The following is a 24,111-nucleotide window of genomic DNA, read 5'->3' as shown; positions in this document are numbered from 1 at the left end:
ATATCTTTAGTGGGGGAGTTTGGACAACAATCTGGATTTGCAATTAATTGGAACAAATCAGCCTTACTCCCATTGTATAATACAGCGGATCAACCATTGCCTAGAATTATGGGCCTAGAAGTGGTGACTAAGTTGAAATATCTGGGTGTCTAGATCTCTGGTGATGTTAACTAGTATGTCAGCGATAATTTAATCCCATTATTGGGAAAATTTAGGAAAAAAGCTGATATTTGGTGTCGTCTCCCTCTCTCTGTGGCGGGACGCTGTAATTTGATTAAGATGATTTGGCAGATATTATATATTTTGCATAATTCCCCAATTTGGATTAACCAAAAATGGTTTAAGAGCCTTTAATCTTTATTTTGGGCTTTAATCTGGAAGAAGGGTCAAGCGTGGATTGGTTTGCATACATTGCAGCATCCCGTCAGGAGATGTGGGTTAGCAGTCCCAAACCCGAGATTATATTTCCTGGCAGCACAACTTCAGCATCTGGCTGGAGGCGGGATCCACGGGAGCGAGAACGTTAGCTTTAAAATGGAGATTGAGAGCGCATCCCATAAACTGCTCGTGGAGGTGCTGGAGGCTGAATAATTCGCCCATAGGTGCCCCACCAGCGACCTGATGAGAAGAGTGTGGTATGTAACAAAGTCGCTGTTGGGATACTTGGGTGTGACTCATTATACTCCTTTATGGAATAATAAGAACTTGGTTGAGATAACAGAAAGACCCCGGGAATGGGAAATGCAGGGGATTAATAGGGTGGCCCAATTATTTGAAGGTAATTATATAAAGCCATGAATTTAGCATATCAAGCAGGGTGTTTTATAAGTACCTACAGATCAGACATGGAATTCAGTCTCAATTCAGGTCTCTGACTATAGACAGGGTTAAAACACCCTTACTTGAAGGAATTGTTGAATGTGTGCAAAGGAAAGGTTTGATCTCCAAATTATATATCAAATTAGGAGAGAAGCTCCTGTGTGGAAAAGGGCCCGATAAGAGCAGGGAGGGTTGGGCCAGGGATATAGGGCCAATAACCCAGGAACAATTGGGGAAAATTATAGAGCAGGGGAGCCTGGTCTCAATATCTCCATCACAAAGGGTGTCCCACTTGCTCTTTATGTACAGGGCCTACTATACTCCCCAAAAAATGTTTAAATTTGGTAAGATATCTAGGGATGAATGCCCTAGGTGTAAAGCCCCAGGGGATCTCCTCCATATGGTATGGAAATGTCCAAAACTTTTTACATATGGTACTGGATGGAGATAGTCGAGAGGATAAATAGGACTTTTAAAACTACTTTGAAACCTGAAGCTAAGATATGTCTTTTAGGAATCTTGGAGGAGGGTAGAGCTTCTGTCCGGGTTAAGACCGTAGTATTGAGATGTCTATATGAAGTGAGATGGCTGATAGCCATGAATTGGCAGTCTAGGATCCCTCCCTCCCCAGAAGCATGGGCTGAAACCATCAGCTAAATGATCTGGTGTGAGAGGGCGATGTATGTCAGGCAAAATAATTTAAGGAAATTTGAGGATTTGTGGAGACCCTGTCTAAATGAGGTGGGCTGAAACCTTTGTATAGGGTCTGGGGGCGGCTGGACGGGTGGTAGAGTGCGGGGAGGGTATCCCCGCGGCTCCTTTTTTCAAACTGCCTTTCCTGGCTTAGGTAATGTGGGGGTCTGGGGGCGTCCATCCCTTTGGGCCCGGCGGCGTCTCCGTTACCTTGTTTAACTGATAGACTTTTTTTTTTTGTGTGTAGGGTACCAGCAGCGTGCATATGGGGGTGGGTTAGGGAAGGGTATGGGTTTGAAAAAGGGGTAGCGTTATTGGAATCTTGCGAGTTACTTCTTTGTATATTGCCGCTATGAAAAGCTGTATAATGTGCTTGTTTTGTGGCTGTGTAATTTGAAGCTTGAAATTTAATAAAAAGTAAATAATTAAAAAAAAGACTTCACACCATAGCAGAGATAGAAGAAGAAATGTTCTCTATATTTCACAAGAACCATTAAAAATTTACAAAGATTTGTTCTTGCTTACTTTACCTACTGTACAAACTGTCATGGAATATCCATGACTAATGGACATCTCCCCTTAAAACTAATCCTAACTTAACCCTCACCCCGTTTTTTTTCCTTTTCTTCTCACGCTCCTGCCCTAGTGACCTTAACCCCCCCCCCCCTTCCCCCCCTTTCTTCTCTTGTTTTCCACATCTCTTTCCCTTGACTTTATCTCTCCCTGGTAAACACCTTTAGTGGACTATCTGCCGGATTGCTAGTTCTACCATATTCAGTGTCCTGCCCGACTGACATTTACTATCAACTTATACCTATGAGCCATCTTGCCTCAAGGCTGACACCCTTTCTGTAGCATCAGGAATTTATACTCAGTACACCCTATTCGTTACATTCTGTAATCACTCTTAGTATTGAGCAGAGAAGTTTTCAGATGACAATGCACTGAAAGCATGCATTGCATTTTGAGAACTGAGCTCTATGTCTTGGTTCAGACCTTTTAGCTTTGACACACAATAAAGAAGAGGCCATAAACAGGAACACAATTTCATTTTTTTTTCATGTTTTTTCAGTTAACTTATGCAATGTGGCCAAGTTTAAAGTCAAGTATTGCTTAACAGAATCTTTAAGAAGTTTACTGGTTAATTATCATTTAAGTCAAATTAAATAAAAAACACAGACACATCCCATTAAAGTTTATAAATATTTAATCTCCATAGTTTTAGCATGACAAACAAATGAAAAAGAACACCCCTTAAAATCGAATATACATACAGACCTAGTTTATTTCACACACTAGGTAAGCTAATTGTATATGTCATTCCACAGTGCACAATGGAAAAGCTCAGCTTTTGTGATCACAAGTAAAGTATACCAACAAAAGTTAAAGAGCATGTAAGACCTCAAGAATATGCATTTGTGCTGCAAATTGGTCTGCTATTTTCTGAAATTATGACTTGAGTGGCTTATTGTAATCATTGTTTACCTGTAAACTGCTTGTATAGGCCTTGCTTCACAACTTGACATGTTGTTGGGAACAGACCTATATTTAAATGCCCTTGTGACTGTTGCTTTTCTTCAATAATGTTTAAATTAATTTGTAGTCTTGTATGATAATTTTGATCTTGAAGTCATGAAATAATACAATATTACTTCTTAAAAAATGTAAACTTAAAGAACTTCTTTCTATTCATTTTTTTTCAGCATCAGACTTCGCATTTGCAGAGTTAGGATTATGTGGTTTAGTGGGTTCCTGCTTTAGAATATGTAATCACCTGCATACCTAGCATGGTTTGTTCATATAAATAATAATGAACCTATCCTCTACTTCTATTTAGGATTAGATTTGTCTCCAGTCAATCACAGACAGCCTTTTTGTAAAAATGGCACACCTATTTCATAAAAAATATGTTCAGTATACAGATAAAACTAATGTATTTCTTTTTTTATATTGGTAATTGTTCATGTGTGCCTACATATAAAACACCAATCCATATTACCAATTAATCAAAACAGACCTGCCGTTACTACAGCTAAAGCCTATCTAGTGCATTTTGTTCCAGATGTTGTCTATAGTTGTGGAGATCCAAAAAATGGTTTATATTGTAAAAGGAAACATATGAAATCAAATCCACTGGGTCACTAATGCAACTGTGTATGGAATACTAGAGAGACTCTCCAGAGAATATTTCAGATGACAAAGTTTAGGAAGAAGCGACTTCTTGGGGGTCAAGAGACAGCTCATAGGTATATGTGTCATCTCCTTGCTGGTGGTACGGAGGGACCAGAGGAGCCTCAATAATAAGAAGACCTTCTGGAGAAAGTGAGGCAAATACTGTCAGAGGATCCACTTCTGGAGGCAACCTGGAAGAGAAGATACAGAATATGCAACTTAGTAGTATTCCTATAACAAAAATACAAACATTGTATAGCATTGAAAGAAATACTTAGTGGTGTATTTTAGCTGCCTATAAACAGTTTTTAAGAAAATGTAATAATAATTTTTCAAACTAAAAATATGTAACCAATGACGTAAATTAGCAGTGAACATACAGTATTTATATGATGAAATAGGGCAAGATATGTAGAGGCTTACGAGATTCCTTCAGTGATACTATATTTTGTAACTGTTTGCATAAAGCACACCTGTCAGTAACAGGCTGCGTTTACAGACTAAGCAGTTCCTGTAAATACTTTTTGTTGCTTTCCTCTGAAAACCTTTCCTAAAATCCAAGGTTAGGAACTTAGAACCAGAATCCCAGGATGCTCTAATCTGGTTTGCCTCTGCTATGAGATTGTAATCATTAAACCTTAATGCTCTTGCCTTCTCCATGCTCTGAAAATCACAGTAATGGACCAATTGAATCAAGAAGAAGGTAGGAAAGGTAGAGCCAACAATCAATTCTGCCAGAAGTTATTGAATCTTGCAGATTACAGTGGCCTATGATTTAAGGCCCCACCCTTCATAATAAAAAAAACAACTAGTTGTGTGGTGCCTACTTTGCAATGCTCAAGTCTGAGGGTACCCAAAGGCTAGAGGCTACACTAGTTCTTTTGTTTCTTAATGATCTTTGCTATTCCCCATAGATGTGTCTTCAGAATAGCCTATAGCAGAAGTGCGTGCAACAGGTACAGCTGTTGCTGTAGATCTGAGGGGGGACATGCAAAGAAAATAAAAAACAGCAGTTTTGCTTGTACATGATTGGATGATAAAATCAGTAGAGCTTCCCCTCATTTCAGATCTTCCTCTCAGATCTAAAACTATTGCACTTCCAAGTGCACTTGCAATGCACTTGCAGTGCAAAGTGGATTTGCCTTTATTAAATCAACCCCATTGTTTCCACTAGAGGTACTATAACATTTTACCAGGTTTTAAAATAAGAGCTTTGTAAATTATATCTAGAGCATTGTATACAAATCCATAAATTGGGTTGCAATTTTATTTTGCCTTATTATGGGGAGAACAGATGGGGACACTTACTATGTAGCTGATGTTATTAGTTTTCTTTGCTTTACATTGCTTTGGACAACACTTTTGTACTAAAAGATTTTCATCAAAAAATTGTTTCCATGTCCAGTAGTAAGATATTTTTAGTCTTTCCACACAGACATTTTTAGTTTAGTTGATGGAGTATTGACATTGCATTATCAGCCCTTTTTATTTTAATATATTACAATTATTTTTGCATTTTTGATATTTTATATTATCATTGTAATTTATAGCTAAAGACTGCCACAGAGAGACAGCTTTTTTAATTTGGCGAATGGAATTCAATGCCTCCCCTTTTTCTTGTAGATACGATACAAGGAAGTGGATACGATACGAGGAAGTGGATACGATACGAGGAAGTGGATACGATACGAGGAAGTAAAGGAAACGGTTCCAAAAGTGAGTCTATGCATTAAGTTTTGAAGTACACATTCTACTTAAGAACAAACTCCACCATATGCACGTAATTACTTTCATTACCCAGAAAAGGCTCATCTGTTCTCCTTTCCAGCTGTACTTTGTTACTGGGGCTTGACCTCCTTTGACTTCATGTTTAAGTTCTGCCAGTTGCCCTCCCAGGGACCCATATGAGTTTCTAATTGGCCAGTAAATGCTGGACCATATGGGGAGCTTAGGTATGAAATCCAGCCCAGTAACAAAGTGAAACTAAGATAATGAAGGCAATAGTAGGCATTGTATAGTGTACATTCACAGGCAGGACATTTACTATTAAGATTTTAAACTTGAGTAAGCTTATTTATATTTTAAGTGGACTCTCAGGGAGGAAAAAGTGGCTAATGACACTATGGGGGTTATTTACGAAAGGCAAATCCACTTTGCACTACAAGTATGCTGCAAGTGCACTTGGAAGTGCAGTCGCTCTAAATCTAAGGGGTAGATCTGGAATGAGTGGAAGCTCTGCTGATTTTATCATCCAATCATGTGCAAGCTAAAATGCTGTTTTTTATTTTCATTGCATACCCCTCTCAGATCTACAGCAACTTTCCTTCCAAGTGCACTTTCAGTGCACTTGCAGTGCAAAGTGGATTTTCCTTTAGTAAATAACCCCCATAGTCTCCAGTGCAGCCCCTCCTTCTCCCAGTCTGAGAGTTACTGTAAAGAGGATTACAAGAGTTTGATACCAAGTTGACTTGCATTACTGCATTATGCTACATATGTACAAATGCTACATACAAAACCAATGTCTTTAATAAATGAATTCCCTACAAATCAGCAATTTTTTTTTGTTTTTCCTTGCATCTCCCCCTCGGATATACAGCGATTTTACTTCCAAGTGCACTTTCAGTGCAAAGTGGATTTTCCTTTAGTAAATAAGCCCCAGAAACTGAACTATGTGTGGCTAGGCCAGGCCTGTATTGAACTATGAACATTTGTATGGCTGTGTGATTGTTAGATTATGTGTATTCATCTGTCATGACATAATGGACTGTTCTAAATCACACAATGAGCCCTATGTATAACTACAGCAATAATAATGTGTCTTGCCACATTAATATGTCTCTCTTACTAGTCACATAGACTTAAAAGGTGTTTCTTTTGCACTTCTGCATGATAATATTTATTTTCACTCAGAGGTACAATTTCCATTTAAATATATGAATCATGATCCTGTCTCCATTGTAGAAACTTCAATGAAACCTATCATCTACTCCTTGTTCTTTGTCTGCTGACTGCCAGTTTCATACAAGTGTAATTGTCTGATGAATCCATATTATAAAGTTTTATGGCATATGCTTGGCATAGATTGTTACTGACAGTAAAGAGGCAGATTATGGAGACTTTAGTGTAAATGAGCATTGAAATGCAGAACATTTTTATGTGGTTTAGCTGAGATATTCATAGTATGGGAATGGCGAAAATGAATTCCTTTTCCAATTATTTTCAGATTGTTTAGGGCAGATAAAAAAAAGGAATGGCCATACACCAGCAAATCCAGCTATTTCACCGCTGGCAGACAAATCTTGCTGATAGCCTGCCACATGTAGAGATTGCAAACAAATCCTCACCCAGCCACAATGTAGGAAATCAGCCATTTTCTTATTTTTACAATACAGTATAGAACAGACCATTTCACTAGCAAAAACATGTTTTCATGAAATGCCAAAAGTACATCATATCCTTTTCAAAGCAGATAAATATTTGAAGTTTGTACTCTCATATGAATATAATAAAGTGTATATATGGTTTAATTCTCATAAGACAGTTGGTTACATGTTAAAAGACCAACTTGGAGCTCTAAATTTATTTCCATTTGCCCCCTCATATGAGCACTAGTGCAGCCTTCAATAAAAATCTATTGGTGGGAAAACGTTCCCAAAAAGTCTACAAAACCATTTTTTTTTCTACTCCTAAAAATAAATAAAATAGTGTGTGTAGACACATAGGATAAAACTATTAGCTTCTAGGAGCAGAAGAAAAATGCTCATAATAGCTTTTAGGAGCTTAAAAAAATGCCAGTGTGCAAGGCTTCACTACCAGTTTCCCTTAGTGGAGATGACAGCAGCAGCACCCGACAGCCGATCTGAAGATTGTCTGGGGTGCCGACATTGCGGGCTCCCTGGACAGGTAAGTGTCCATATATTAAAAGTCAGCAGCTACTGTATTTGTAGCTGCTGACTTTTATTTTTTTTTCTCCCAAGCTGGAGCACCTCTTTAACCACTTCAGCCCCGGAAGGATTTACCCCCTTCCTGACCAGAGCCCTTTTTGCTATACGACACTGCATCGCTTTGACAATTGCGCAGTCGTGCGACCCTGCATTTAAACAAAATTGACGTCCTTTTTTTCCCCACAAATAGAGCTTTCTTTTGGTGGTATTTGATCACTTCTGTGGTTATTTTTGTGCTATAAACAAAGAAAGAGAGACAATTTTGTAAAAAAAGCAATATTTTTTACTATAATAAATATCACCAATAAATAAATAAAAAACACATTTTTTCCTCAGTTTAGGTCGATATGCATTCTTCTACATATTTTTGGTAAAAAAATCACAATAAGCATATATTGATTGGCTTGCGCAAAATTTATAGCGTCTACAGAATAGGGGATAGATTTATGGCATTTTTGTTATTATTTTTTTTATTAGTAATGGCGGCAATCTACGATTTTTATCGTGACTGTGACATTGTGGTGGACACTTTTTCTATAAAAATGCACTGATTACACTGACATGGGCAGAGAAGGGGTTAAACACTAGGGGGCGATCAAGGGGTAAACTGTGTTCCCTCACTGTGTTTTAACTGTAGGGGGGATGGGCTCACTAGAACAAGACAGAGAGCACTGCTCCCGATGACAGGGAGCAGTAGATGCCTGTCATGTTGCTAGGCAGAACAGGGAAATGCCTTGTTTACATACGCATCTCCCCATTCTGCCTCTCCACAGTCACAGTCACGGGCCACCAGCGGACATCAGGTCCGCAAGCATGCTCACGCAGTGCGCACATGCCCACTAGCCCACAATCTAAAGGGGACGTACAGGTATGCCCATTTGCACAGCGGTGCCATTGTGCCGACATACATTGTCGTGTGCTGGTCAGCAAATGGTTAAAGTGGAGGTCCACCCTAAAATAAAAAATGGCATTAAAATTCTTAAAAAATATATATATTACAATTTTTTTTTAACTTACCTGAAACCGCTGTTGCTAGGCAGTCTTCCTAATCTGCCTCTTTTTCGGCAAGTGGCCCCGTTGCCTTCTGAGACATGTGTGTCCCAGAAAACAACAGGGCCATTCACAAAGCGCCGCGCAACTCACACATGAGCAGTAGGAAAGGGCAGTGAAGCTCCGCTGCCTGTTTCCCTTCGTTAAGATGGAGGTGCCGGCAGTCGATCCGATGGATGGATCGGCCTCGAGTGGCCGACATTGCGGGCTCGCTGAACAGGTAAGTGTCCTTATTAAAAGTCAGCAGTTACAGTGTTTGTAGCTGCTGACTTTAAACAAAAATAGTGGCCGGAACGCCCCTTTAATGTATCCATTTGTGTTTATGTTTTACACATTTTTTTTAGTGTGCAGTTTGTAATTAAATGTGTAAATGATGGCAGCCATATTTGCTCAATGCATATGCAGGATGCCATTGACTTAGCCATGCTGAAAAATGGTGGGAACTTGGTGCATGCTAAGTTCTCTGCCCCTTCTCTGCACGTGAGTGCACTGTCAATACATCGTTCATGCATCTATGTGCATGCCAATGTGCATTCCGCTATTAATCTGCAATATACTCACCTGGTCTTAAAGACATCAGAAACAGGTAAGTAAAAAAAAAAAACATAACAAACTAGTAAAGGATGGGAGGATAGGGTGGAGCCCGAAGTTGGCGTTTAAAAACTTTTTTATCTCAAGAGTAAAAGCAGATCAGAAAGCTGCATCCAGAGACACAACTCACCAGATCATATAAATAAGTAAATGATTACGGTCTTCTTTCTCAGTCTAGCAGTCAGATCTGACTGATCTAAAATCACAGTTTTTTTTCGTTTTTTTTGTCTCGGTTGTCACAGAGGTAGACTAATGCCCCATACACACGATTGGATTTTCCGACAACAAAACCGTGAATTTTTTCTGAAGGATATTGGCTCAAACTTGTCTTGCATATACACAGTCACACAAATGTTGGGCAAAAATTCTGAACGTGAGAACGCGATGACATACAACGCGTACGACGAGCCAAGAAAAAGAAAGTTCAATAGCCAGTGCAGCTCCTTCTGCTTTATTCAGAGCATGCGCAAACTTTTGTGTGTCAGACTTGTGTACACACGATCAGAATTTCCAATAACAAATTTTGTTGTTGGAAAATTTGAGAACCTACTGAAATATTTGTGTGTGAAAATTTCGACAGCAAATGTTCGATGGAGCATACACACAGTCGGACTTTCCGACAACAAGCTCACATCGAACATTTCCAGTCGGAAATTCCGATCGTGTGTATGCGGCTTAAGAATGATCAAAAATAGGCAAGGTAATCTGCCAATCCATAAGCCAATTGTTAGAATGCCAGGAGCTACCATGAGTCTCACCTAATGATATCAGTGGCATATACACACTATTTCATTCCACTACATAAATTGGCCAGTTTTACGCAAAAGCTTGCACTACATATTTTGTAGTTAGCCAAATAATGGTATCAAACCAAAGTATATATTTTTTTTCTACTTTTGTCAATGGCTACCATGGTATATCATTTGCTGTTGCTCCTGACATCTGTAAACAGTCAGGTCAACTAGCAGGGAACCAGAAGGAAAGACTATTGGGACTGTAAAGTAGGATACTTCTTTAAAATAGCCTGAGCATTAAATTAGTGAATGCTTATACGTCTCATTATCCTCCTGTGCTGGGTTTATAGGCTTAAGAATTGTCAGCTCTGCCTAGTGGGTTGCAGTAACATCACCCTATTATTAAGCCTTTATAAACTTGGTCATAGCATCTTATAATGTATATCTAATGCTTGCAAAATATGTTGATACATGCAGTAAAGAAAATCTATAAAGGGCACACCAGTATGCTATTTAAAATTGAAGCATTCTATATAGCTTTGATGTTCCTATATCCTTTAACAAAATTGCTTGTACTGATGATTATAGAATGTAGAATATAGATCACTTTTCTTATGGACATACAAAGTAAAGTAGAGGTGGGGTTGGTAATCCCATATTGTGAATATGTTTGCATTTTGCAGCAATAACCAAATTTTGACCCTATAATGACTTTCAGATGTAGGTAAAAGGGTTCACGTGGCTTGTAAATACATTACCATCACTTAAAGTGCCTATACAAAGAATAGTGGTATATATCAATCCACCATATTGACTGGTTTGTAAGCAGAGTGACAAAACTTGTTTGGTGTTGGCTTGTTGTACCTTGTTGTACCTTTTAGCCCTTGTACACACGGTCAGAGAATCCATCGGAATGTGTCCTATCGGATCGTGTCGTCGGATAATCCGACTGTGTGTGGTATGCATCGGACTGATTCCGTCAGAATATCCGTCGGACCCAATTTTCCAACATGTTGGAAATATTTCCCGACCAACTGGGCCGATCGGACATACTCCGATCATGTGTAGAGAATTTTGATCGGACCAAGTGCCACGCATGCTCAGATCGAATTCCTACATCAAAGCTATTGGCTACTAGCCTGATGGTAGTCCCATCGTAATGAAATTACGTCATCACGTTCTGAAAGATCGGATTTTTCGACAACTTTGTCCGACCATGTGTATGCAACAGTTTCGGACAAGATCCGACGGACAAAATCCGACGGGCAAAATCCGACGGATTTGGTTGTGGAAATCTCCGACCGTGTGTACAGGGGCTTACACTGCTCTTGATGGTTATTTATTGTTTCTCACATAAGCTTTATCTATCTATCTGTGTATATATACTGTGTATATATATATATATATATATATATATATATATATATATATATATATAGAGAGAGAGAGAGAGAGAGAGAGAGAGAGAGAGAGAGAGAGAGAAGATCCACAACATTCCCCATTGTGCAGTGTTCAGCTAAAGCCAAGAACCAGTTGCAAATTCCTGAGAAAAGATTAATGATGGTGAGGAGAGTTCAGTGATAACATCCATCAAGGTTAACAAGGACTTCCAAGCCTTATGGATAGATGGACTTCATCACAGTAGTTCACCTTTGCATGACATGAAAAATAGGGATAATTTAGAAATAGAACATTTAAATCCATGAAAAAAAAAAACATATAAAAGTTTTCTTTGATCACAAGAGCCAGAGGAAAAACTCTTATATGCATAAACTTTTGAACAATGTCTGCAGTAGGTCTATGCTGGCACAGAGCTGATATGAAAAGAATTCCACTAAACCAACGCTCGGCTCATCTGCATGAGCTCAAGGTCCTTTAGAGGAGGGAAACAATTATTGTTATAAACATGTCGTCTAAAGCTATTTTGCTGCTGTGTGCATGATGTAGAGAGCTTTTTCCTCCCCCTTTTCAGTAGCCGTCAAACACATATCTTCCCACGTGAAATCCTACCTTTTTAATAAAGCATTCCAGTCACTTGAAGTAATGACTCCAAACCTATTTTTCTAATGTCTATACTGCAAATCACTGGATTTGTACTTTACAGATACAAGCAAGAGTCATACAGAAAGTAGTGATTCAGCTGCTCTTCAGCATAAAATACAGTATTGTAACATTTACTAGATTAATGGATGTTTGCATTCCCTTTCAGACTAAGAGCCATATTATATGAAACCACAATTTCGTGCTGCATTTTGCACCCTTATACCTTGGTGGCTAATGAGGTTCCCTAGGTAGCTTTGCGGGATAACATCTCAATCTCAAGGTCTGATCCTTGTTGTATGATGGGGCAGAATTTAAGTTGGGTACCAATTTTTTTTGTATTTTTTACTTTTTTTTGTTAAACTCAAGTTTTGGAAAGAGGGTTTGGGGATGAAAGATACGAAACAACAGCACACATAGGACAAGTCTGGTGAAGTTGTAGTAGTAATAACATGGACCTTTGAGGGAAGCCTTTTGGTAATTACTGGCCCTATGAGAGCTATCAAAGTTTCCTGAGTCTGTAATCAAGGAATCCTTTTTACGATGGCAGCTTCTAGCCATCTACTTTGTGACACTTTTCAGCAAAAAGATAATTTTTCAGCCCAGCTTCATTCAAGTAGTTGGTCCATTACTAGCTCAAGTCCTTGGGCCTATAGCTCATGCCCCTGGCTAAAGACAAACTGCAGAGACCTTCAAACATACATGCTGCCCAAGAAAATTCAAGGAGTAAGAGAACACTCTGGAAAGGTGACCCAAACCATATTCTTTTGAGAGCAATGTGCAATTTGACTATAGAAACTTTTTTTTTGATCTTGAAGTCTATGTGGTACCTTGATGATACTTGTAGCAGCCCATGCACTCCCCTTCCTCTTCAGTCCCACTGCTGAATTTACCCCCAAGTATCCCAAGATGGCCAGATAGAGGGAAACAACATTTTGCTTTGGTGCTGCCCCTCTTGCTCTGTTGTCCCAAACACTGGTCCATCAGTGCCGTTTGGTTAGCACTGTCCTGCCCACAGACATACATCAGGCTTAGTACACTAAGCTAAAACACATGTTTTTTTGGGCTATAACAATTACAATAAGTATTATTTACACAACTGAGATGAAAGGTGGCAGGGGTCACCACAGTTTATGTACTCCGAGAGTCTAAACACATGCCAAATCCAAATGCTATTTGATGCACAAACCTCAAGTAAACAGAAAACTTTCCAAATCCTCCTTCATTTATGCCACACATTCTTCCCCCTCCCACAAACTGCAACTTACAGTGAGAAGATTTCAGCAGCAGAGTCAAAAAAGAAAGCAGTGCTAGGTGTGTCAGTATGCTAACTAACATGATAAAGTCTTGGAGGTCAACAGTGGCAATACTAGCCATGCCCCATGCAAACCCTTTCTCACTGTTGTGCAAGCAGACACAGCCCAGATGAGAGTGGCGACTCTGCTCTGTGGTGCAACGCAGCATCATTGCCACACCATCTCAGAAAGTTGCAGATATCCTTCAACGGAAAGCAGAACAGGTGGGACTTTGTAGGAGGACTTAGAAAAATGAGTAAGTCTGAAGGACACCATTAATTAAATGCTGCATCACATACTTTTTTGATAGGAGGTCAAAGTTCTACTTTAAAAGCTTACATAAGAAACTTCTTCCACCACATCTAAATGATAATAACCTATGGCTGTACTCTAACAACTGCTTGTATTTCATAAGACCTATCCACCAAAACAATATTCTAGTTTAGATCCAGTGTTGTAGCCTTCTGCCTTTAGTTCAGTGTGTGAGTATTAAACAGACCTGGTCTTCCCAGCAGTTTGATTTATACATGCCTCTGTGTACAACAGATGCATCCTATGGTGTGTCAATGCAGTTCTAAGGTATTTAAATCACTTTTATCTTCCTCTTTTATGGCTGCTCTTGTGAATGATGTCCTATTTACTGTTGTAACTAGAAATTGAAACAGATGGATTGAAATCTTTTGCTGTTAACTCTTTCAGCCCTGCAGCCTTACAGAGAGGCCAGTAAACCAATCAGGTCTATATGCTTGCTGCACTGCGCTGTACAGATCTCGCAAATGGCATATGTTTTATACATGGCAGTGTTCTATACAGCAGGAATAAAGGATATTCACATTTGCTGATCGGAGCCTTTAAAAATAAGCATTGTGTGTCTCTCCACTGTCCCTGGCCCACCCCCTTCATGGATAGTAAGGGTTAAATCAGGGATCTCCAAACTATGGCCCTCTAGCTGTTGCAGAACCACAAGTCCCATGAGGTATTGTAAAACTCTGACATTCACAGACATGACTAAGCATGATGGAAATGTAGTTCCAGAACAACTGGAGGGCCATAGTCTGGAGACCCTTGGGTTAAATCATGGGCGGATCTAGTCTGTCTGATCTGGGGGTGCAGAAAAAAAAGTCAGGGGAGCGTAATGTCAACACTGTGTATGTCATGACAGTCTGTCAAAATGTTAAAGAGATGCAGGGTGCCAGTGTTCCTTGCTCACTTGGAGTGCTTCTGTACCACAAGCCACAAAAGGTAAGTAACATATAACATTACTTATAGGTAGTTCAGAGATGGCGCAGAAGTGAACAGGGAATTCCCTGCCTGTATATGTGACTGCTACAAAAGTGCACGTACTAAGCTGTCATTAGATTAGGATGACTAACCATTTCAGCCCCAGAAGATTTGGCTGCTGAATGACTGGGACATTTTTTGTGATTAGGCATTGCAATGCTTTAACTGACAATTGCGTGGTCGTGCAACGCTGCGCCCAAACAAAATTTACATCCTTTTTTCTCCACAAATAGAGATTTCTTTTGGTGGTATTTGATCACCTCTGCAGTTTTTATTTTTTGCGCTATAAACAAAAAAAGAGCAACAATTTTGAAAAAAAACACAATGCGGGTTATTTACGAAAAGCAAATCCACTTTGCACTGCAAGTGCACTTGGAAGGGTAATCGCTCTAAATCTAAGGGGTAGATCTGAAATGAGTGGAAGCTCTGCTGATTTTATCAACCAATCATGTGCAAGCTAAAATGCTATTTTTTATTTTCCTTGCATGTCCCACTCGAATCTACAGCGACTTTACTTTCAAGTGCACTTTCAGTGTAAAGTGGATTTTCCTTTAGTAAATAACCCCCAATATTCTGTACATTTTGCTATAATAAATATCCCCATTTTTTTTTTTTTAAAGAAAAAAAATTTCTCAGTTTAGGCCGATATGTATTCTTTTACATATTTTTGGTAAGAAAAATCACAATAAGCGTATATTGATTAGTTTGAGCACAAGTTATAGCTTCTACAACATAGGGTATAGATTTATAGCATATTATAGCATTTTTATTTATTTTTTTTTACTACTAATTTTTATCAGGACTGTGACTTTATGACAGATACATCGGACACTTTTGACACATTTTTGAGACCTTTGGAATTTATAGAGCGATCAGTGCTATAAAAATGCACTGATTACTGTAAAAATGTCCCTGTAGAGAAGGGGTTAACCCTAGGGGGTGATCAAGGGGTTAACTGTGTTCCCTGCTACGTGTTTCTAACTGAAGGGGGAGGGGACTAACTAGAGGAAGTGACAGAGCTCATAGGAACACATGATCTGTCACTCCTCTCAGAACAGGAAAGTGTGTGTTTACACACACTCGTCCCAGTTCTTTCTAGCGTGCTCATGATCACTTGTGTCTGGTTTGCCACTGCCAGACACGAGCAGCGGCACCCCCGTTGTGCAGCAGGCACGCATGCCGCGAGCCTACGTATAGCTACGACGGTTTCTGGGATCGTGCCAATCTGCCGCAGTAAAATGACGCTGGCTGGTCAGCAAGCGGTTAAAGAGAGCCTGTGCTCCTATATATTAGATGTTACTCTCAGAATTCCCACATTACATCAAGAAGCACTCATAAAAGCCCCTCCACTAATTAAGGTCTATCCACCTTAACCAATTTAAGAAATTACATTTTTTAAATTTTTTTACTGGATATGTATGATAGCAGAATGTAAAAAATATTGTTTTTTTTTCTAAATTATTGGGCTTTTTTTAGCGCAAAAAATGAAAAAACACAGCGGTAGACAAATACCACCAAAAGAAAGCTCTATTTGTGGGGAAAAAATGATATACATTTTATTTGGTTACAGCGTCGTGCGACTTTGCCAGTTAAAGTAATGCAGTGCTGTATCACAAAAAATGGACTGGTCATTAAGGAGGTAAAACCCTCCGGGGCTGAAGTGGTTAAAGGAGTTATATGGTCACAATATACTCTTTCATTTATAACATTGCATTACCTTCACAAGTAAAACAAAGGGATTGAAGAGCAGGAGATGTTAGGAGCAGTCAGAAGGCTCTTTACAGTTCAGAAAACAAAACATCATCCTATAATCTGGTGGTCTGCATAGTACATAGTCCTGAATCTAAAGAAAACGATATGTCACCAGCAAACCAGGAAAATTCATAAATGATCCAGCACTTACAATATATATAGAATATAGAATGCTCACATCACAGCAAAGAATAGCAACGTTTTGAAGCCACGCAGGACCCCTTCATCAGGCATGGATATCACTGTCATGTGATCATTCAATAAAGGACCCTTTATGGAGTTCCCTGGTGTGCTGGTGACATATCCTTTGTTCTGAGTTATTCTGCAGTAAATAATATGTGGCGCTACCTAACCCAACTAAAATGAAATTAATGAACACTAACTCCACAAATAAAACATTCAATGCGAGCTTCAAACACATAAGCTTCATATAAATTAAAAGTGCATACAGGTGTTATAATGAACTTCGGTGAATACAATATAAACAAAGGCACAGGTGTGTCCTTCCAAGAAACTTTCCTCTTCTCCAGTCCCGGCCACACATCCCTTCCTCCTCCTTCTCACTATTGGGACACCTGAGGAGGGAGCCCCCCGGGAAATGGCCGCCCTGTCTTCCTCTCACTTTGGGTTCCCAGCTGAAGTGGAATGACACAGAGCTGGGATTGTTTGGTTTTCCCCTCCCTCAGCTCTCCTCCTCCTCTCTTCTTGTACCATGTCTCCTTCTCCTCCTTCTCCTCCCTCCATTCTGGTCTCCAACTGGTGGTCGTTTCAGCACCCACTTACTTTATAGCCACTTTTAGGAACAGGTGCATTGGGAATATTGTCTTGGACTTACTGAATGTAAAGCAGACACCATTATGCCATGTTCCAGAATTTAAAGTGATTCTATAGCTTTTTTTTTCAAATAACAAACATGTCATACTTATCTCCACTATGCAGTTCATTTTGCACAGTGTGGCCCCAATCATCCTCTTCTTGGGCCCCCCCCCCCCCGGTGGCACTATGGGCTCCTTCCTACATTGTATAACCCCCTAGGAGTAGTGCTCTATCGGGGGGTTACCTTGCGGGTTCACTCCCGAATCCAGCATTTGCGTTCATAGATGCAGGATGTAGGACTCGGCCCTGCCCCTTGGTGCCCGTGTCATTGGATTTGATTGACAGCAGAGGGAGCCAATGGCTGTTCTGCTATCAATCTCTCCAATCAAGAGCCGAGAACCCTGGGCACAGAGGTTCAGCTTGTCTCTGCTGAGGGATTGAGGGAGGTCAAGTGAGTAAAATAGGGGGGCTGGGGGGCCAGATAGTGTCAGAAGTTTTTTCACCTTAATGCATAGGATGCATTAAGGTGGAAAAACATGAGGGTTTACATCCCCTTTAATTTTTAACAAAATAATTACAAGGCAAAAAGGGTGGAACCTGTACAAACTGAGTGCCTTCATTCAAGTATGTCCAGGGTAGCACCATGTCTAAATACAGCCTTGATAAAAAGGTTGATGGATCAAAACTGAATATACTAAAATACCTTTTATGCCCAAAATATGCCTTCATAACCAAGCCTTATTTCAATGTTTAAACAGACAGGTGAGTCAACCAAACACACTCACTGAAGAGACTGGATTAAGGTTGATATAGTTTTAAAACATATTCCCCTTGCCCGCAATAAGACAGTGTTGGAACCTGGTGATTGGCTGGTCAGGGCTCAAGCATTGCATTGTGGAGAAGCATGGGACATGTGGCATGCTCCCTTATGCCTCGATGTACCAGGATGTTGACTTAGGTATTGAAATGAGATTGGAATGTAAGGCACTGGGGATGTGAGGATGGGTTTGGCTTTTAGTTTACAAATTGCTTTCTGCAACGCCTCCCTAGAAAGCCACAGATCTGGTGCAGATTTTCATTATTTCAATATTTACCTAAATATAATTTCTGACATGACTTGTAGTAACGTTGTATCCTAGCCTAGGCCTACAAGGTCAAGGCCTAGGGCAACACTTTGCAGGGGGGCAGCACAAAAAGAGTCCCGCCGGCTTGCGCTACAATTTTAATGTAGCACCAGCCTTATGGGGTGGACTGAGCTGAGAGGTAAATTAGTCTAGCGCCCCCATGAAGCAGCCGCACTGCTTCCGGTATGCAGGCGGCCAGCAATCTGCAACTGTGGGGGGGGCACCGCTTCTAATTTTGACTGTCCTATCATCCTGGACCACAAACCTTCCTCATGGTGCTATGTTTTCTGCTGCACCATTGGAATGGTTATATCTTCTTAGTCCTCTCCATAAAATTATCATTATTATAATTTGTGCTTACAGTAGAACTATAGGCAACACCTTTTTTCATTTTTGATAGAGTAAGGAAGGGTTATAGCCCCTGACAGTTTATTTTTTACCATCCCTGTCCCATTGCAGAGATTTCCCTTCACTTCCTGCCCTCACATGGGTTATACCGTATATACTCGAGTATAAGCCGACCCAAATGTAAGCCCAGGCACCTAATTTTACCACAAAAAACTGGGAAAACTTATTGACTGGAGTATATGCCTAGGGTGAGAAATGCAGCAGCTACTGTAAGTGAAAAAGAGGGTCAACAATGCCCATCGGCAACCTCATTCTGCCCATCTGTATACCTCACTCTACCTATCTGCATGCCTTTACTCTGCCCATCTGCATGCCTCACTGTGTCCATCTGCATGCCTCACTGTGTCCATCTGCAGTCCTCTCTCTGCCCATCTCCCTGCCTCACTCTGCTCATCTCCCTGCCTCACTGTGCCCATCTGCATGCCTCACTCTGCCCATCTCCCTGCCTCCCTCTTCCCATCTCCCTGCCTCACTGTGTCCATCTGCAGCCTCATGTACCTAATCTCCAGAACATTGGTGCTGTGACATGCAGTCTAGTCGGTGGCCATCCAGTGTAACAAAGCCCCACCTCCTCCTTGTCCGTGATGGAACACTGATCCAGTTTCCCAGCAGTCAGTCAGTGTTCCACCTATCACAGAAGAGGATAATGAGAAGGCGAAGCTTTGTTACACTGGACGGCTGCCGACTAGACTGCCTGTTACAGCGAGTATAAGCCGAGGGGGCTTTTTCAGCACAAAAAAATATGCTAAAAAACTTGGCTTATACACGAGTATATACGGTAACTCTTTCTTACTTTATCCAAAATGTGAATAAAAAGTTTTCCTTCGTTTTAGTTTCCTTAGTCTTATTACTAAAAATGTAATTTCCTTTTCATTCTGCAGACACTGAATTTTGCAAAATTCAATGCAATCTGGCAACCTCAAGTCGTTCGGTACACAGTTAGTGTACAGAACTCCCCCATAAATAAGTAAGTTCCAGCTTGTGTGATTGGCTCACAAATTTTCACAAAAGTCTGCACTAAGAGCCAAGTCAGATTTTAGGCATCACCTGCAATATAAATTATATTTTTGATGAGATACTCCCTAGGGATTAAATACTTCTAAAGAAATGCAGACCCTGCAACTTACCTCAGCTGATTACATTGAATACAGGCATTCCCAATCAGGAATCCATATTCAGAGAACATAGGTAAACATACAGTATTATCTAAAGAAGAGAAACAGGTAGGACTCTGCTACAAAGTTTGTTAAAATCCTTGCATTGTACATAGATCCCCAAAGGAGGATTGTGTTTTTCTCAAAAGTGAAGTTGCTCTTTAAGCTCACCAAACACAATGCAAACTCGTTTAAATCTACCTAAAATTATGTAGTGCAAATGCCAGCCCGATTGTATAGAAAATGATTGGATAGTTTAGGTAGGAGCTCTTGTTACAATGTTTTAATAAATTAAATAAAATTGTGTATTATGTAGTGAGCATTAGACAGATGACAACAGATGTTCCTATTTAAGGATTCCCCCTCTATTACTGCTGTGTCATATTTTACCCTGGCACACTATTCAAGTTTAAACATTGCTAATAAGATGTCAATCCATGCAGGCTTATAGTTATCAAAGATAGACCCTGGATAATGGTTCCAGTGTTGGACAGAGGTTAACATTAAATCTAGACACTGGATATTGGTTCCACAGTTGGAAAGAGGTTAAACTTAAAGCTAGACACTGGATATTGGTTCCAGTGTTGGACAGATGTTAACATTAAATCTCAACACTGGATATTGGTTCCAGTGTTGGAAAGAGGTTAACATTAAAGCTAGACACTGGATATTGGTTCCAGTGTTGGACAGAGGTTAACATTAAAGCTAGACACTGGATATTGGTTCCACTGTTGGACAGAGGTTACAATTAAAGCTAGACACTGGATATTGGTTCCAGTGTTGGATAGAGGTTAACATTAAATCTCGACAATGGATATTGGTTCCAGTGTTGGACAGAGGTTAACATTAAAGCTAGACACTGGATATTGGTTCAAGTGTTGGACAGAGGTTAACATTAAAGCTAGACACTGGATATTGGTTCCAGTGTTGGACAGAGGTTAACATTAAATCTCGACACTGGATATTGGTTCCAGTGTTGGACAGAGGTTAACATTAAAGCTAGACACTGGATATTGGTTCCAGTGTTGGACAGAGGTTAACATTAAAGCTAGACACTGGATATTGGTTCCAGTGTTGGACAGAGGTTAACATTAAAGCTAGACACTGGATATTGGTTCCAGTGTTGGACAGAGGTTAAAAGGTTAAAACTCTGTCAGTCTAATACGGTGGTCTTTATCCTCACTGGGGAGTTTTTTGAGTGGTTACTATTACTCTCACTATCACTCATAAGGAAAACTAAAACAAAAAGTGGCATATCCTATCAAAGACTTATGGAAGACATTTGACATGAAGACTTTCAAGGTAATGCACATAATATTTCGCTGCACAATCTGTCAGCAATATTACATTGGCCCATCATGTGTCTGGTTGCTTAGAAAAGTGATATAGACATTACTGCTCGAAAAACAGCAAGAAGATAAGACATATTGAGGGAGCACAGATTTCTCTAAAGACTAAATTAAATAGATTTGATTACACAGCCCGAATCTGCTGCCAACAATCTATGGGGTTTATTTAATAAAATCCAGACCAACTGGAGCTAAGCTAACCACCATAGATGTCATTCAGCAATCATTTTACACTTTACATTGGAAGAACAGCTTGAACTTAACTGACTGCTTTGGGTAACACCTCCCTCCAATTTGTATTACCAGGCTCAAATAAAAATGTAGCATGTAGTAACTTGTCTGGTTTATGTATCCCTCCAGATCTAAGCTAAGTTACAACTGTTTATTATACGCAAGTCTGCTTATATTTATATCCAGATAAAGTTTAAAACAAATGTAAAAAAAAGGGGCAGACTCAATGGTCCATTTTGTCTTTTCTCTGCTGTCACTTTTCTATGTTTCTATTAAAATATTCTTAGTTTTCAGACTCATCCTCATGAGGATACATTACCATGTTACACCAAAGAAAGAAAAAGTGTATGCAATCTCAAAATCTATATTCAGTATGTTTTTCTTCGTGCTTCATGCATAAGGTTCTCTTTTAAATTTTTTCTTTTTGTGAATCTGTTGCAAAGCTTCCCAAATGGAGATCCTTCAGTTGGCCAAACCTAAACAGCAGGTCAGTGGCCAATTGAAGGAGCGCACACAGTAGGGTTGCCACCTCATCTCTTTAAAACCAAACACATATTAATTACACAGGTTCTGTGGCTGATTAAGGTTGTAATTAAACTCACCCGGTGCCTTATCTGCATTAAATTAGCCTCAGAACCTGTGTAATTAATATGTGTTTGGGTGTAAAGGGATGAGGTGGCAACTTTAACACAAAGAAGGATGACAAAACCACTGCTAATTGGGAGGCATTGTCAGCCTGCAACAGGAAGTTCTGTATTAGAAAGATCTCCAGGTAGAACACTTTTTTTCTCCTCTGTGTTAAAAGCCTTGTGAGATTTTGTTTTCTTTTCTGCTGTTTATTTCCATTTTGGGAAAGCCTCATACACATGGTTGGATTGTCGTACGACCAAGTGTCTGATTCTTGTCAAAAGGGCATGTGCAGGATTTTGTCTAGCATACTAACTATCCGTAAATTGTCGTTCGACAAACATGAATGTAGTGGTGTACTGCGAGAGTATATAGAGGAAGTTTATTTCTCAAGTGTCACCCTTTGGGCCCCACCTGCACAATAAAAAAATAGTGTAGAATAATACTTGGCTATGTTTTTTTTCTTCAAATGACAGTTTGGGAGTAGGCAGTTACATTAACCACTTGAGGACCGCCGTATTGCCATTGTACGTCAGCACAATGGCACAGGCAGGCATAATCACGTACATCTACGTGATTGCCTTCCAGCGGGTGGGGGGTCCGATCGGACCCCCTCCCGCTGGTTACGGCGGTCCGATTCGGTCCAGGAGCGCTCCGTGATGAGGGGATGGCCGTTGGTTTTCGGCCACCCCCTCTGGATCGCTCCTGGCCAATGAGAAGCTTCCTCCCCTGTGTATTGTTTACACAGGAAGGAGGAAGTGATGTCATTCTCCTCGGGGCGGTCTTTTTGACCGGACTACGAGGAGAAGAGTAAAAGTAAGTGTGCACCAACACTACACTGACATGTAGGTACACACAGGCACACAAACCCCCCCCGATCCCCCCCCCGATCGCCCCCCGATCCCCCCCCCCGCCCCCCCTCCCCCCCCAGTCACAGTGTCACTGATTGCATTGATCATTTCTTTACTGATCAATGCATTCAGTGTCAGTTGTGACAGTAAAAACTGTCAGGACAGTTAGTGTTAGGTCCAGGGTAGCCCCCTATCACCCCCCAATAAAGATTTAACCCCCTGATTGCCCCTAGAGTTAACCCTTTCACCCCCTTTTGCCAGTGTCACTAAGCGATCATTTTTCTGATCGCTGCATGTGTCGCTAGTGTCGCTAGGTAGCTAGTTATTTTTTTAGGTTCACCGCCAGGTTTTTATATCGCTAGGTACCCCGATATACTACCCAATAATGTTTTTAACCCCCTGATTGCCGCTAGTTAACCCTTTCACCCCCTTTTGCCAGTGTCACTAAGCGATCGTTTTTCTGATCGCTGCATTAGTGTCGCTACAGTCGCTAGGTAGCTAGTTATTTTTTTAGGTTCACCGCCAGGTTTTTATAGCGCTAGGTACCCCGATATACTACCCAATAATGTTTTTAACCCCCTGATTGCCGCTAGTTAACCCTTTCACCCCCTTTTGCCAGTGTCACTAAGCGATCATTTTTCTGATCGCTGCATGTGTCGCTAGGTAGCTAGTTATTTTTTTAGGTTCACCGCCAGGTTTTTATATCGCTAGGTACCCCGATATACTACCCAATAATGGTTTTAACCCCCTGATTGCCGCTAGTTAACCCTTTCACCCCCTTTTGCCAGTGTCACTAAGCGATCGTTTTTCTGATCGCTGCATTAGTGTCGCTACAGTCGCTAGGTAGCTAGTTATTTTTTTAGGTTCACCGCCAGGTTTTTATAGCGCTAGGTACCCCAATATACTACCCAATAATGGTTTTAACCCCCTGATTTCCGCTAGTTAACCCTTTCACCCCCTTTTGCCAGTGTCACTAAGCGATAATTTTTCTGAACGCTGCATCAGTGTCGCTAGTGTCGCTAGGTAGCTAGTTATTTTTTTAGGTTCACCGCCAGGTTTTTATAGCGCTAGGTACCCTGATATACTACCCAATAATGGTTTTAACCCCCTGATTGCTGCTAGTTAACCCTTTCACCCCCTTTCACCAGCGATCACAGTATAAGTGTCACTGGTGACGCTG

At 40.4% G+C, this 24,111-nt stretch overlaps 1 protein-coding gene across 1 annotated transcript in view; it reads right to left on the bottom strand.

Annotated features, from left to right (window-relative positions):
• Window positions 1–2,701: 2,701 nt before the first annotated feature.
• The window catches only part of HSPB8 (heat shock protein family B (small) member 8), an 80,959-nt gene continuing 59,549 nt past the window's right edge, over window positions 2,702–24,111 (bottom strand). The window contains exon 3 of the mRNA XM_077462078.1: window positions 2,702–3,875. Within this exon, the coding sequence (XP_077318204.1) occupies window positions 3,716–3,875 (160 nt within the window). The 3' untranslated portion in view covers window positions 2,702–3,715. The remainder of the gene's footprint in view (window positions 3,876–24,111) is intronic.

Source organism: Lithobates pipiens, unplaced genomic scaffold (genome assembly GCF_037356315.1).
Source record: "Lithobates pipiens isolate NorthernLeopardFrog02 unplaced genomic scaffold, aLitPip1_a1.2 Scaffold_3, whole genome shotgun sequence".
Classification (NCBI taxonomy): Eukaryota; Metazoa; Chordata; class Amphibia; order Anura; family Ranidae; genus Lithobates; species Lithobates pipiens.
Note: the sequence above shows the minus strand (reverse complement) of the source record. Positions and strands in the feature narration are given on the sequence as shown.